At 43.7% G+C, this 15,760-nt stretch overlaps 1 protein-coding gene across 1 annotated transcript in view; it reads left to right on the forward strand.

Moving 5' to 3' along the window:
- SUDS3 (SDS3 homolog, SIN3A corepressor complex component) overlaps positions 1-15,760 on the forward strand; it is a 32,706-nt gene that overhangs the window by 1,752 nt on the left and 15,194 nt on the right. The window contains exons 2-7 of the mRNA XM_038575268.1: positions 476-545; positions 2,726-2,781; positions 4,287-4,358; positions 6,201-6,220; positions 7,660-7,816; positions 15,664-15,759. Of these exons, the coding sequence (XP_038431196.1) occupies positions 476-545; positions 2,726-2,781; positions 4,287-4,358; positions 6,201-6,220; positions 7,660-7,816; positions 15,664-15,759 (471 nt within the window). The remainder of the gene's footprint in view (positions 1-475; positions 546-2,725; positions 2,782-4,286; positions 4,359-6,200; positions 6,221-7,659; positions 7,817-15,663; position 15,760) is intronic.

The raw sequence follows: 15,760 nt of genomic DNA on the forward strand, positions 1-15,760 counted from the left end.
AAAACATTTTAGTTTGTTAGGGTTCATTGGTTTGGATTCTTCTTTGTGTATATAGGGTTGTCAAATCTGCTGAAAGTTCCAAACTGGGGGTAGACCAGAAGAGAATGGACTCATTAGGTCATTTTGGAGTAACAAGCAAGGCCTGTCCGCCTGTAGTTGTCCTGACATTCGCAGCTCCAGATACTGAACTGCCAGCATGACTTCTCTCGTGAAGTTGCAGCCTTGACCATGACTGCCTACCTCTGAGGCACCGCACCCTGTTCTCTGGCTGTACTTCAGGTGAAGGCAGCTCGTTGCATAAATCTGGTCATGTCTAAACTGGAAAGGGCATTTTCTTTCCTGAAGTAACTGTAATATTTTTCACTGATGGCTTCATGCAGGCCTGCATTCATTTGACAGAAGTTTAAGTGTCACTGTGTCAGGTGATACCAACTTTATGAATTATGATTTTAACCTTTCTTCCCTGATTTTTTAGACACAGAAGATGCTAGTGAAACTGACCTGGCAAAGCATGATGAAGAGGACTATGTAGAAATGAAGGAACAGTGAGTATGAGTCTTAAATTTCTTGTTTGGAATCTACAGTTGACAGGGAAGTCATGACAGTGACCTTGTATTTATGATTTTGACCATAGAGCTTCCAGAGATCATGTGTATGTATACAGTTTCCCCCTTAAATTTGTCCTGTTTAATCGATCTTCCTGTTAAAACAATCTTTTGAGGGTTGGCTAGGAAGAACCTTGAGGGAGATGATCCCAGGGAAATAAAACCATCAGGAGAGAACTGTTTCCCACTCCTTTGAGGTTTTTTTTTTTTTTTTTTTCTTTTCTATATGTGAAAACCATTACTCAGAGTAAAGGATGTGTCATAGCTATTTGGTTCTCAGATGGGGGTGACCCTGCTGAGAGCTGACGGTGTGCAGGATGCCCGGAGAGCTCAGGGAGTCCTGGACTGGAGAGCAAGACTCCCGACTCCTGCTCCAGTACTCTTTCCACTTGTCACACATCCAGGCTCAAGCCTTCTCTAAATGCGCCCAGAGAAACGAAAACCACTCACTTTTGTAATAAACACAGATGGAAGACTTTATAAAACATATTCCATAAGTATTTGATTAATGTATTTTGAGGATCTTGATTTAACTTTAAATTCTTTTACTTTAAACTAGATGATCCACATTCCTTTTTTTTATAGGTCCTATTTGCAAATGGTTCGTGAACATCCTCTGGATTCTGTTATTCTTTTCAGGCTTGGAACCCAAAAGGGCAATTCACCTAAAATCCACCAGTGCTGAATAAAGGATTACTTTAATAATTCATGTGATTTTTCTCATAGCTTCATTCCTGAAACTGTGCTTGCTTTTTATTCTCTTCAGGTTTTTTACTGATTTACCTTGAACCATTTCCACATACCTTTCCTTTCCCCAAATCTAAATTTGTTTCGCTTGTTTCTTTTTTTCTTCTGTTAATATTCCCTTTCAGAGACAGACTCAGAAGTCAAAGGTGTTGTTTCCTGCACTCGATGTGGCAGAAAACTGAACATGCTGGGCTCCAAATACTTAACTGTGTAGTTTACACATTGTTTCCCCTCCTCTTACTCGACATATTTAAGCCTTCTCTTGAGACCATATTTTAATTGAATGTGCCTCTTAATGTTGGATACAGAAAAACTTTTGATCAAAATTGAATGCCTTGTGTGACTCACGGTGGGTATTGAGAGCACATCTCAGTTGTCACTGATGTCTTGATCAGAGCTCCTATGTGACCCCCAGATTCTGCCCAGTGTTTCCTGTCTGTGTAGATAGTTGGGTTGTATTTACAGCCCTTAGTTGAGCAGTCAGAAAGCTATCCTGCTTGTTACCTGTTGGGCAGTGCGCATTCAGGTTGCAAATCTTGTTTTTGTCACTGTAAAATTGAGGGTGTTTTTCAGGTAGAAGCAAAAATATTGTTGAAATAAGATTTGCTTGTGGAATCCGCCATTCAAACAGACTTGCCAGAGTATATAATTGCTTATAATCCATTCGAGGTTGGGGCGGGGTGGGGGGTGGAGAATAACACGCTAGGCTCTTGTGCTTTGTGTGTGCTATGTGTTCTTATCCAGCTGGGGCTGCAAATAAATCCTGCATTTTAACTTTTGGTACTGAATTACTATTATTTCTCTGATCCTAAAAGAATAATGCTTTTAAAAATGACATAAAGGTTTATTAATTTGATGCTTACACAGCTATGCTGTCTATATAGAAAAACATGCCAAAGACATAATCTTATTCCTTTGGAATTTATAATCTAATTGTAGAGTTGATATGAGCTTAATGCCTTTGTTACATTTTCGTGTGCATTGTTTATACTTTTAAACCCCTAAGAAAATGGCATCACGCTTTCAGTTTTTCTTTGTATCTTCTTGCCTGTTTATCATTGTCATTTATTTATTAAAATCTGCGTGTCTTCATATTTGTAGATTTCAGACTGATTCTCTAAAGGTGGGATAACACAGGAGAATCTACAGAATTGGGATATGATTCAAGAACACAGAATCCTTGTCCCTTTCTGATCCCTTTAGCTGCTGGTACATTTTAAACCAGCTGGCAGATTTCAGTTTTCCCTGTCTCCTAAAGGACATCAATGACATTCCTGTAACAACCGAGGTAATTCCTGTGTGTAGATTATTTTGGAATTGAGTATTGAACGTTTTTGTCTTTCAACATGGTTTTCGTTTTTTTTTCTTTTCAGGATGTATCAGGATAAACTGGCTTCTCTCAAGAGGCAGTTGCAACAACTGCAGGAAGGTTGGTGTGTGGTTTAACCCTTCATTTCTAAATATACATAGTATTGCAAGCCTTTGAAATCTATGTATTTCACTCCCCTGTGGGAAATTTGAGCGGCTGTTTTTAGTTGTCCAGTATGCATTTTGCTATCCTCTGCTGTCAGTAAAGTGGTGGCTTTCAAACATTTTTGAACTCTAACCTAGGGCCTTCTGAAAAGCATGAGCTGAAAACAACTGTGAGCCTAAAGCTTGACCTTTTTAGGAAGGATCTTGTTTTCAAAGAATACATGAAATTTTATCATTCTTTCTAAACTAAATACTGATGAACTCTGGGTTATCCTCATGATGTTCTGTGTCGTTTGCTTGGTAAGTTAAAAGTGAATTTGTCTTATCCAATGCTATTTCCTGCTAAAGACAGTTCAGCATCAGGTTAAGAGCCATCATAGGCTTGAATTCTAACTTTACCACTTTCTGGAAATTTGACCTTGGGCACATCACTTCCTTTTGCTTAAATTTGTTTTCTGACCTTTGAACTTCGGAAAGCAGAAGCAGATGTGACTACCTATGACAGGTGTTTAGCACTGTGGGGTGGTGCACTGGGAATTCAGGGACAGCTGTGGACAGCAGCTCTTTGGCTTATTTCTGTGGAACCCTCACATCAGTGAAGCAACTTTCCAGTAGGTACTTACATTGCTTGGACTAGCCCATTGGACATTGATTTTTGCTTAATAGTGAAAAAATGTTCCCATGAGTTGCATTTACACATCTTTGTGGGTTTTTTTGTTTTAACCTTTCCACGATAATAGAACTACTACCAGAGAAAGAAATACATTCCACTCCAGCAAGTCTGTGAGGCATACCTGGCACGGTTGAGTGACAGATTTTGAAAAAGATACCCTACTACATTATGATCAGAAAACACTTCCCGCACTAATTGTGACCCTTGTCATTCGCTGCTTTTGGGTAAAACAATGACATGTGTAGACATTTGGTGAAGGTCTGTACCTGAGCTGGCCAGAATTGTAACTGGCCGTGTGTAGCTATTTAATTGAATAAAATTAATAATTTAGTTCCTCAGTTGCACTTGCTGTTTCAGGTGCTCAGCAGCTACGTATAACTAGTGGCTCCCATATTGGACAGTGCAACATAGGACATTTCTGCCATTACAAAGAGAGTTCTACTTGCACTAATCTGGGCCTTACTGAAGGAAATTGGGAAAGGAGGCCCATTGGCTCAAATTGTAGCAGCAGGTGATCCCAATCACTTGAGAAAGCCTGTGCCTTTCTACTCCCCATCACTTGCTAGAGAGTCTTAATCCACTAGGTGGGGTGATTTCTGCTCTGGGCCTTGGTTGAGAACCAGAGTCCAGTTAGCTTTGTTTGCACGTGCGTTTCTTTGGTTTGTGTTTTATTTACTCTGACATTATTAAAACAATCACTGCTGGTGTTAGATAGTTTTAGGAACTGAAATATAGAGCAGATTGATCCTAAAGTAAGTAACATTTTATTTTATAAATCTCTAAATCAGGTACCTTACAGGAATATCAGAAGAGGATGAAAAAACTAGATCAGCAGTATAAAGAGAGGATCCGAAATGCAGGTGAGGCTCTTAGGTGGAAGTAAATCATCTTCAGGTGTTCTTGCTTTTTGCTAATCAGCGATATAGCATGGCCATAAAAGCTGTTGTTGAGAATGCATGGCATATGTTCTCAGATGAGGTGGAGGGGAGAGTTTGATGCAGAAAGACTTCAAAGCTGCAGTTGTGTAAAACTGGTTCATCTTTTTTCCAGTGGCTAATGAATGGCCTGTGGTTGAGCTTATTTTAACCATGCTATTGATGTCTCCATGCTATTATGTTCCCACATTTACCCATGGCTGGCTAAATGGACTATCAGAGGAGCTACATGGGAAAGAACTGGAGCTTTTTTCACTCTTAACTGGAAGTTTGTTTCTTCTAGTATTCTCTGCTCTGGGAGGAAGGGGTGCTCTGTTGTTTTTTCTCTCAAGCATTATAAGCATTAGGGGAAGAGTATGCGTTGGTTTGTTGTACATAGTAAATGTATTCATTCAGTAAGAATTTGAGCACCTGCTACATCCAAGCTTTGAACAAAATGAAATGGGTGGGGTACATTGTCCTTGACTCGAGGAAGTGTGGGATTTTATTGACAAGACATACAACGTGGGAAAAGTTAAGGGACATTCTGAGGTAAATAATCACGCAAAAAGTAAATGTGATGACCATTCAGGGTATAAACACAGGTTCCCGGGCTCACAGGAACACAATGGTCCCATTTGGGAGCTCGTTGTCAGCCAGCATTTTGAGTGCAAGCGTGGTGCTTGCTCCTGTAGTGGTAAAAGTAACGCTGGGTTTTCAGATGAGGTCTGGGTGCCGTTCCTCAGGCTGCTGTCCTCTTGCTTTCTGATCCAGTGTTTCCCCAGCTTCCTTTCCTCCAGGGTGTAGATGTCCTGTGTATACCAACAGAGAGAAGGGGAGCTGGAGGGCGTGGGAGGTGCTGGGGAAATGGAAATATAGCCTTCTGCCTACCCGCATCCTGCTTGCCCCTGAGGTCACCCCCACTGCAGTCAGTTCCTGAGGCATCTTTTTTTCTAAGTAGGCTCTACGCCTAGAGTGGGGCTTGAACTCACAGTCCCAAAGAAGAGTTGTATGCTTCACTGAGCCAGTCAAGTGCTGTTCCTCAGTTAAGTTTCTTATTCAACATCTATTAATTGAGATCTAAGTTCTTAATCTGGAGTCCTGAAACTCAAAATTCTATGAAATTACATGTGGATGTGCATATATATGCTTTTGTAGGAGACAGTAGAATCATAGGATTTACCACATTTGTGAATGAGAATCTTCCTCAGGAAGGGCTACGTTAGATCTGAAGCTTGGAATTACACTCGGACCGTGAGGGCATGGCTGTACACGTGCAGCCGTATGCAGAGGCTTGGTGGCCTGTAAAGAAAGCCCCAGGAGGGCTCAGAGCTTCTGTGCTCTGAGTTCTCCAGCAGTATTCATCCTTGCTACACATAGCCCTTCATACATGCTTTAAAAACATCCCTGTTGACTCTGCTCCTGGAGTAATTGCATTGTTCCTTCCTGACCCACCCTACCCTGTAGGACTGTTGGACGGCATGTACTGAGTGAAAGAAGGGATGCCTTTCGCTTTTATTTTGCCAGGGTAGTTTGTTTCCTGTTGCTTGTTTTTGCCCTTGGGCAGAACTGCCAGAAGTGATTCTGTTCAGGGCCAAATTTTAACTAGACATGAGTGCTTCTTGCATCCTTCCCCTTCGTGTATATCAACGCTCTACTGATGGAAACATTTGCTCTGTGTAACTGTGCTTTCAGAAAGCAATTACTGCTTCTAAATGAATCGTACCATCACTGTCTAGAAAGGTGACACAGCCTAGCGAGTCTAATTGCACGTTTTATCTCTTTCAGAACTCTTCCTCCAGCTGGAGGTAAGTACCTTGGATCTTCTGGTTTTGCAGTCTCTTTCAGAGACAGGAATCTTGCTCTCCTAATCCGGAGAACCTTTCCTTCTGTCACCAAAGGGACAGTTAAGAAGCCCCCAGCTGCAAAGCCTTCATCAGTGTTCTGTTTCACTAAGGGATATTTTGGGTCTCAATTTGAAATTACCATCTATTCATTTATAGGGTGGGCAGCCTCTGCTTATCACAGGGGGGCTAGGGGATACACCCCCCTCACTGCTTTCTTGTTAACTTTTATCTCATGTTAAAGCCACCTAGGAGTATGTCTGAATTCTAATGGTCTAATAAATATTAGTCCTTGATGTAGCCCAGTCTCTGAATTGGCTCAGTGGTTTTACAGCTGAAGCAGTCTGGGTCAGTAGGAAGGACGGATTTAACATTTTTCCTTTCCTACAGCAGACATCTGAATGTTGGTTCTTTGGAGGCACAGTGGTAGTACAGAGATGAGAGCCTGAATCTTGAATGATGATCTGTTCCTGGGGTGCTAGAATGTATGTGTGGGGGGAGTCCTGACTTTATCAGAACCACACACAAGTATGAGGAGGTCACATTTTAATAGAGCACATAATCGGAAACCATTTTACTACTGAAGTCAGCGCAACACACATAATCACTGTAAGCAAGATTGTGTGATCTGCAGCCATAGCCCACCATAAGCTCCCTTGTTCTTCACTTAATACAATGGTGAGATTTAAAAAATGAAAACTTTTTTATTTAGTATTATTTCAGTGTTTGTGTACTTGAGTGTTCAGGTATCCAACAGATCTACTCTAGTTGATCTTTATCTTGGCATAAATGTCAACAATTATAGTAACTTGGGCCATCTTAATTCAGGTTTTTTTTTTTTTTTTAATTCATGAGAGACGTAGAGAGAGACAGAAAGAGAGGCAGAGACACAGGCAGAGGGAGAAGCAGGCTCCATGCAGGGAGCCTGATGCGGGACTTGATCCTGGGTCTCCAGGATCATGCTCTGGCCGAAGGTGACGGCTAAACTGCTGAGCCACCCCTGCTGCCCTGATTCAGTATTTTGTAATCATAATTTTGAATGTAGGTATTTCATCCAGGATGTACTATTTTCCTTTAAAATTATTGTCTATAAAAGAGATTATTGTTTTTGAGAATCTTAAGTTTTATTTCAACATTGCTGTGCAATGTAAGATGTGGAGGAGGGGAAATATGAGTAGCAAGCAGGGGATACTCGTAAAGGCAAGTAGAAGTCATAGGGTTCATTTTATGCATTCTTGGAAAACTTGCTCCCAGACATCCTGTTCTGCCAGTGCACGTGTGAGTTCAGCTTTCCTGTGTTTCTCGTCAAAGTGTTTTCTGGGCTCCGGAGTGCAGAGCCAGACTTGGAGCCCTGGCTGTGAGGGCCCCATGGAAGCCTAGCCTGTGCTTTATCTTTTGCTCAGACAGAACAGGTGGAGAGAAACTACATTAAAGAAAAGAAAGCAGCGGTGAAAGAATTTGAAGACAAGAAGGTGGAGCTGAAAGAGAACTTGATTGCTGAGCTAGAAGAGAAGAAGAAAATGATTGAAAATGAAAAGCTGACGATGGAGCTGACTGGAGGTATGAAAGCACCCCAGAGCAGGGTCCCAGGAGCCCTGGGTAGAGCCCAGAGGGGTGTGACAATCACTCCTCTGTCTTAGTTCCTCCTCCGAGTGGAGGGAGCCCAAAGGAGGGCTTTGATAGGACTTTGATATGACAGCTCAGAGTTCCAACTCTGTTGGGTATTGGCTGTGTGACTTTGGTCAAGCCACTGAATGTCTCTGAGCTTATTTCCCTCTCTACAAAATGGGGCTGATCAGACCTCATCTCACAGGATTGTGCTTAGAAATGTGAGTGCCTAGCATAGTGCCCTATGCGTACCAGGTGTTCGGGAAATGGGAGACCCTTAGGAGTGGCTGCAACTTCTGGCTTGTGCTTTATTTAATTCCAGGTCAGCTGCCACTCTCATCTTGCTTATATTCACAGATTCTTTATCCAAGTCCCTCTGTGGTGGTGGGAATCTGCTTTGTTTGTTTGTTTTTTTTTTTTTCCAGTCTGCCTTAATTACAGAAAAAGCATTGTCTTCCTTTGACCTAGATGTGAGAACAAAGGCGTTTGACTATATCATCTATGCTCTTAGATCCCTTCCCCAGGTGTTACTGTGAACATTTCAGACAGAGTTGGTACAAATTTGGCAGGAGTAGCTAAACTGAACTAGCTTCCTGTAAAGGTAGTAAAGTTACATTAGACTCTGTGCCAATCCCTCCCTTGCCTTCTAGGTTTTAGTCATCTGCATACAGAACTCAGCAGGTTGTAGGCAAGTTTAAGGGAGAAGCAATATGGGTTTGATTGTTCTGTTGCTATATGTAGACTGATGAATCCTAGAAGGATACAGGGCATGAAGTGGCTTGAACTGGATATTTTGGAACTTGGCAACATTTCTATCAGTGAATACTGCAAGACAGTGACGAAGTTTGTCACCTGGACATGTAAGTGTAGGCCTTCTGCACAGCCCAGATTTGACTCTTATCATGTACTGAAGGTGGTCTGGCATGTGTGATTTTGGTAGGGGTCCATAAGAAATGCTTTGTTTTCATGTTAAGTCCTTGGGGACGGACTTTAAAAGTAACAGTTAAGTAGTACTTCCTTTTCTGTATTTCTGTTGCTGTGACCCAGCATGGCCATTCAGTTGACATAAACTTTTGGCCCCAACCCCCAAGATACACCTATGAGAATGTGGTGTGTCTGAAGTGGGAGGTCTCATTTTTGAAAGTCTCTTCTGGTAGCTTTCTCCTTGAAAGATTTGGCAGAAGGAATTCCTTGAAGGCCTCTGAAAGAGGCTCAGAAATTTTTTTTGGGGGGGGAAGGAATGGACGCTAAAAATAGCATCTTTAGACAGCACTGTCTTGTTCTTGTGGCCATGCTTTGTTGACTAGACCATTAGCACTGTGCTACCTTGTTTGATACCAGTCTCTCTGCCTGTTTTCTGAACTGTACACCATTTTCTTTGACGGTGGCTGTTTCTGGCACTGATGCCTCATCGCTCTCTGCTAGAGCCACCAGATGTTCAGGAGTCTTCATTAGGCTAGTGGGAAATACTGTCAGTTTATAGCTGCTCCCTTTCCATCTGCAGGGAAGGATATCATCAACTTACCTGTGATTTGGCATACTGATTATTGACAAGCAATAGACATTGTTTGGCCAGGCCATTTGCAGTCAGAATCTTAACTGGGATAGGAGGCATCCCCAGTGACTTGAGGCTGATCCTGCCAGGGTAGAAAAGACAAATAAATGCAGGGAAGTCATTTGTAACGCAGTAAAATAGATTACACAAGTGCTTAAAGCTAGCCATGGGCATTAAAGGTACTGATGTCCTTCCTCAAGCCATTTGGTACCCTTGGTATGGAAAGCTCTGCCAAGGTAATGATAGAGTGTCAGAAGAAAAGGCAGTGGAGCTAGAAGGATAATTAGCATTTCCACAGATGGTGCTGCTATGGTGCTGGATTAAAGGCCTGATTTCATTCCTCTCATTGAGTGACTTATTTCACCTTTGTGGATTGATGCCCAATATCAGCGTTGCCCAGCTCTGCCCAGGAAAGATACCTCTTAAAATCTCCTCTTCTGGTTCAATATGAAGATCTCTCGAAAAACAAAGTTTGAATTATAGACTGATGGGAAACTTAGACCAAATTAAGCCATTGAGAACAGGGAGATCAAGTGACCTGCTTTGTTCAGACAGGACCAAAAGCATTTGCAGACTCTGTGGGAATTAGTGGGAGGTTCTCTCACTGTGCACACTGCTTGAGAAGAACTTAAGGACAACAGGTTGTGCTGGTGGAAAGGTGTACTGTCGGTGAGGAGACTGGGATGAATTATTCATGCTCCCCCCGCTTGGGTGTGTGCATGAGTCAGCTGGGGGTCTTGATGATGTGCAGTTGCTGCTTCAGCTGGCCTGGGGTGGAGCCTATAATCCTGCATTTCTAACCACATCCCAGGGGCTGCTGATGCTGTTGGCTGGACCATGCTTTGAGTAGTCAGGGTGTAGGTGGAATTACTTGAGTGTGAGTTTTCCCTGCAATTCAGGCGAAGGTTATAAGTAACCCAAATAATCAGTGAGAACTCAGTGATTTTTCAAGTGTGGGGAGTCTTATTATTTTTTGTCAAGTTATCCTCTTCCTGTCTTGAGGATGGTTGCCTTTTCTTCTTTCTCTCACGAGCCCAGCAACCACTACATCATTTTCCTTTGTAAATTTTTGCCTCACTGGGGCATCGTTCAACCCTCTGGCCCCTGTGGAAGCTACTCATGACCTCATTTAGCCTGTGAGTTTCCTTTAGGAGATAACTGGATTTCTAGCTAGAGTTATGAGTATTGATAATATTAAAATCAAAATTATAATATCAAAACATAACGCTAAAAGTACTTACATTGAGCCAGGTGTTACATAAAAATGTTAGCACTGCCTCATTATCATTAGGCTGACATGTGGATGAATCCCAGCCTGTCTTGAGCTTGCTTTTGTGGTGGGGTTTTCTCATTTAGGAAGGCGATGGTCAGATCTACCTCGGAGGTTTAGTGTGTGCAGATCGGGTGAGATGGTACCTATAAAGTGCTTCCAAGAGCAGCTGGTGCAGTTAGTAATAATCACACAAGTTTTGGAAAGTTGTACTATCCCTCGGTTCCTGCCACTCCCTTTGACTTGACATGACAGAGCAACCTCAAAGGAACAGAGTGTTGGCTCAAAGTGCCCCAATGTGAGAGGGCTTAAGCCAGAATTGGTCTTTTTTTTTTTTTTTAATTTTTATTTATTTATGATAGTCACACACAGAGAGAGAGAGGCAGAGACATAGGCAGAGGGAGAAGCAGGCTCCATGCACCAGGAGCCCGACGTGGGATTCGATCCCGGGTCTCCAGGATCGCGCTCTGGGCCGAACAAAGGCAGGCGCTAAACCGCTGCGCCACCCAGGGATCCCCAGAATTGGTCTTTAACCACCACAGTATACTGACTTTCTACCACGGAAGTATTGTGGCTTCATGTGGTGCTGAGTGATTCATAAAATGAGGCTAATAGGTGAGGTCTGTGTCCTCAAGGAGCCTGGGTTCTGATAGTTACAAGGCTGACATAGCTTGTTTGTCTTGCCCAGCATAAGGCAGTGTCCAGAAAGCATGCTCCTAATGAAGGTGAAGATCTCTCGGGCTTGTTTTTACTGATTGTAAAACCTTGTAGAGGTCTCTCTGGTTGTACTGATGCAGGCACAGTTTCACACAATGAGGAACAGATGCCAGAGAGAGGGGGGACCTTGGAAGTCCAGGTGAGAAGAAGCCCCACACAGATATCTAGCGGGGAGAATGGAAGAGATGACTGGATTTTGGGCAGAGCAGGCTTGTCACCAAGATACTCTTTGCTGGTGCTGCCATCGTGGAATCTAGGTGTCTCAGGGTGCAGACGTGAGAAGGCTTGACTGGTTCACTCTCTTAACACCATTCCTGTTCTCTGGACAGCTTTGGCCTGAGGGAGATTGGGCCCTTCCTTCTTAACCTGGTTGGTCACTAAACAACTAACCTTGATTCTTCTCTCACTTCCCACAGGCACAGCATCCATTTGTGATGCTAATGAGTCTGCCAACCTCTTAGAGAGGGGCCTGGATGTGCTGGGTTTTGCTCTGGGCCTCTAGGCCCATGCCATGTTGCACTGCTCCTGCTTTGAGGGTAATTGACGATCTGCTACAGTGGTTACTCCACAGTGGCTTTTGTTTTGATTTGTTTTTAATTTTGTATTTGTGAGAGAGCATGAGCCAGCGTGGTGGGGGAAGGAGAGGGGAGGAGGGGGGGAGCAGAGGGAAAGAAACTCAGACTCCCTGCTGAGTGCAGAGCCAGAGTGCAGGGCTCTGATCTCACAACCCATAGATCATGACCTAAGCTGAAACTAAGAGTCAGATGCTCAACTGATTGAGCCACCCAAGTGCCCCTACATTCTTTTCCTTAAGGCTGCTGCTTTGAATCACTGCAACTGTTATTTTTCAGTAGCTGAACCAGCATGGGTTTGTTTTAATAACATCAAGCTTTTACTGCACACATGAGCTATAGATAGGTGAGCTGTTGGAGTGAAAGACAAGGCCCAGAGAAGTGTGGAACCCAAGGCCAGCAGGGAAGTGCTAATTGTATAGTAATTGCAGGTAATTAATGTTACTGGGAATATATCTCCCTAGGGATGGTGCTGTAATGGCTCTGCCCAGCACTGATTCAGCCTGCATTCCCATTTCTTAGCCAGGATGCCCAGTGTGCCTCTCTCGGGTGTGACCATTCCTTCTGTCCTTGCTGGTAAACAGAGCAGAAGAATTTGCGCTATTAAATATCACATAGACAAGGTGGTTTGCGGGGAGCACTTGCTCAGTGTCTCTGTCTCTTGTCTGCCCCGCACACCGGCACCCTCCCCCCCCCCCCATCTCTGGTGTGTGTGGTGTTCAGTAAGATCACAGAGAGTATCCCCAAGAGAACAAAATCATGAAGGGCCCTAGGTTTTCTGGGAGGCTTTCTGATTTAAGCCAGTTAGAGTTGTGTTGGGCTTGTCTGCGAGGAAGACTGATACTCTGCTCAACTGCTATCTCCAGGGGGGCCACCCTCCAGGGTCTGAGTGTCACTTCCAGAGGTTTGATTTTTGTGGTGGATTCAGAGTGAACTCCTTGGGACTCTTGCTGGCAAAACTCCAAGGATCCTGATGTCATAGACTCAGAATGCCAGCCTCTTGCTTCCCTTGAGAAATAGAAGTTCCAGGTAGTCAGCTGTCCCTTACCTCCGTGAAAAATCTAAGGCAGTCTGGAGCGAAGAGGGTGGAGTAGGTAATCTGCTGTGTAGTTTTGGGGCTGTGATACTTATATGTTGGTCTTCCTGTGAATCCCATCTTTCACCTGGACCACTGGCAGGATCTGCTCCCCCACTCCCTCTTTCCTAGATGGTGGTGGGGACAGGCCAGTACATTTCAGAGGTGTTTTCAGAGCACCTTCCTTCTGCTGAAGTTGTCTTTTGGATGACAACTGATTAGGTTATTGTGGTGGCTAGGCTAATAAAATGGATGATTTTCATTATTCCATAAGAAGAATTTGATTATGTTTTCTGATCTGTGAGTGATGCAGTTACAACTTTCTGAGCTTATTGGCCATGATTGGACTGGGTTATTCCTGTATTCTCTCAGCTATGCCTTTACTTGGCTTACTTTTGTCCGTGTTTTGCCTACCCTCCCCACCCCCCAAGACTCGGCAGCCCAGAGGGCAGGGTACACTGGGCCATTGTCTTCAGTGGACAGAACATTCCATGCTGTTCATGTACTAGGTGCTTTTTCTCTAGTGGCTTTGGGTTGGGTAAGCTCCCTTTACACCTTATTTTCCTAATAAGGCGTGAATGTTGCAAAGCGTTGCAGCTGACATCAGTTGTCTTCAAGTAATTTCATTCAGCTCTTTGGCATCTTGACTTTTTTTTTTTTTTTTTTAAGATTTTGTATAGTGTTCTCCTGGATGCAGATACAATAACAAAAACTAGTATCGAATTAGCGTTGCTGTGCCACGCACTGTGTTTAGGGCCTTACTGGTATCTTTTCCTATAACCCTCACAGCATCCTATGGGGGAAATATTACTGATGATTCCATTTTATAGATGAAGAAAGTTGAGACAGTGCTTACATAGTGCACCTTGAGTCACACAGCTGCAGCAGGGATTTACACCCACTGGCCAGTAAATAACTGGATTAGGATTGCCAGCTCAGGAGAAGGTAGAGAGTTCTCGTAGAGAGGACAATTTCTCTCCTCACTTTTTCTCAGGGGCGAGTATGTTTGTCTTCCTCCCTCCTGCCCCCACTCTCATGCACATCTTTACAAACCCTCATTAGGTCTGTGGCTCTCATTGTTTTCCCTCCATATTTGGGGGAGAGATCAGTTTTGCTCATTTTCCTCCTTAAGAGCAACACACAGAAGTATTTTTTGAAGTATTTTTCTACATATTATTATATACTTGCAGATCCTGTGCATTGCTGTGGTGGAAGGGCTACACTAGAATTTTGAAAGGCTGTCCTGTCTGCTCTGCTGATAAGTTTGCATGGTCATGAATGGATGATCTTACCAGGCTTGACCTCATCTAGTCATTCTGCAGGAAACTCTTCTGTGAAGTGCCTACTGCATGCCCAAACTATTGCTAGGTGCTGGATCGGAATTCAGGTGTCTCTGGGGAAAATGTCCCCTACAGTTTGGTGCTTGGTACAGAGGTTTGCTCTGGTTACTTAGAAGATGTGTGATTCTGGAAGCTATCTTGAAACGGGGAGCCTTGAGCTGGTTCTTAAGGGATGTTGGATAGGAGTATCCTGAACAGAAAAGAGAAGACCAGGCAGAGGGGAGAGTGTGTAAAGGCTTTAGGGTGTGGTAAGGCATGCGCCCTTGGGTAAGAGATTTAGCCAGAAGTTCTCACATGGTGTGTGTAAATGAAAAAAGCAAGACCAGAAAAGAGACTTGGCCTTTTTTTGGTAAAGCGTGGTGAGCCATGCAAGTATTGAATAAGAAGGGGGATGTGTAAAATGACCTGATCGGTGTCTTTGGAAGATTGCTCTGAGGGCAATGAGGATGGGACAAGGGGATGAGAGTGGATGGTGTCGGTGGGCATAGGTTGCCATTCACAAGGTTGAGGGAGCTGGCATTGGCGATGGAGGCTCACTGGGACACAGGCTGAGAACTGACTGGACTCCAGTGGTCACCAGCAGAAAGGAGCTAAGGAGGCAGATCAGGAGAGGAGAGATCTGTGCAACGGTGGGTAGGGGAGGAGAGATTTTAAGGCAAGGGGAAGAGTCAGCAACAAAGTCTGACTGCAGAGAGAAGTCAAGAGCTTTTATTATAAGCCTTCATTAGATCATTCTTGATAGTCAAATAGCTGTAAGAGGTTTTTAAATTAAATAGTGGCCCAGTTTGTAAATGAACATGTACTATAAAGATGGTGGCACTGAGGCCATGGCCTCTCATGGAGCCTTGTGCACAAGCACACTTCAGCTCTCCTTCCTCCCTTGGTGGGAACAGCAGGAATTAGTTGACCTAGGTGATCCAAGGATTTCTGATCCCAGGAGCCTACCACTCTGTGGCTTCTTAATTTGAGGGAAGAGGAGGAAAATCCTAGTTTTTGGGATGCTGGAGAGATGTTTCCCCAAGTAAGATTGCATGGCTGGGCTACATTTTTGAGAGGGGCGTGTGCTGAGGCCAGCTAGTCTGAAACTTCTAACACAGCACTCTTTCTCAAGTTTGATACAGGTGTCTGGCTTGGGCCATGTGTGAACCAAATGTCCCCAGTAAAATAGTTCTGATTGGGTGGCTGTGGGGCAGATGTTCTTATAGCACAGTGATTCTTACTGACTTCAAGTGGGAGTTGGATAGATTTACCCATTCAATTCTTGCCACAGATTCTATGGAAGTGAAACCCATCATGACCAGAAAGTTGCGGAGGCGACCAAATGATCCTGTCCCCATCCCAGACAAGAGGAGAAAACCTGCTCCTGA

The sequence above is a fragment of the Canis lupus genome, chromosome 26, assembly GCF_011100685.1.
Source record: "Canis lupus familiaris isolate Mischka breed German Shepherd chromosome 26, alternate assembly UU_Cfam_GSD_1.0, whole genome shotgun sequence".
In the NCBI taxonomy this organism is placed as follows: domain Eukaryota; kingdom Metazoa; phylum Chordata; class Mammalia; order Carnivora; family Canidae; genus Canis; species Canis lupus.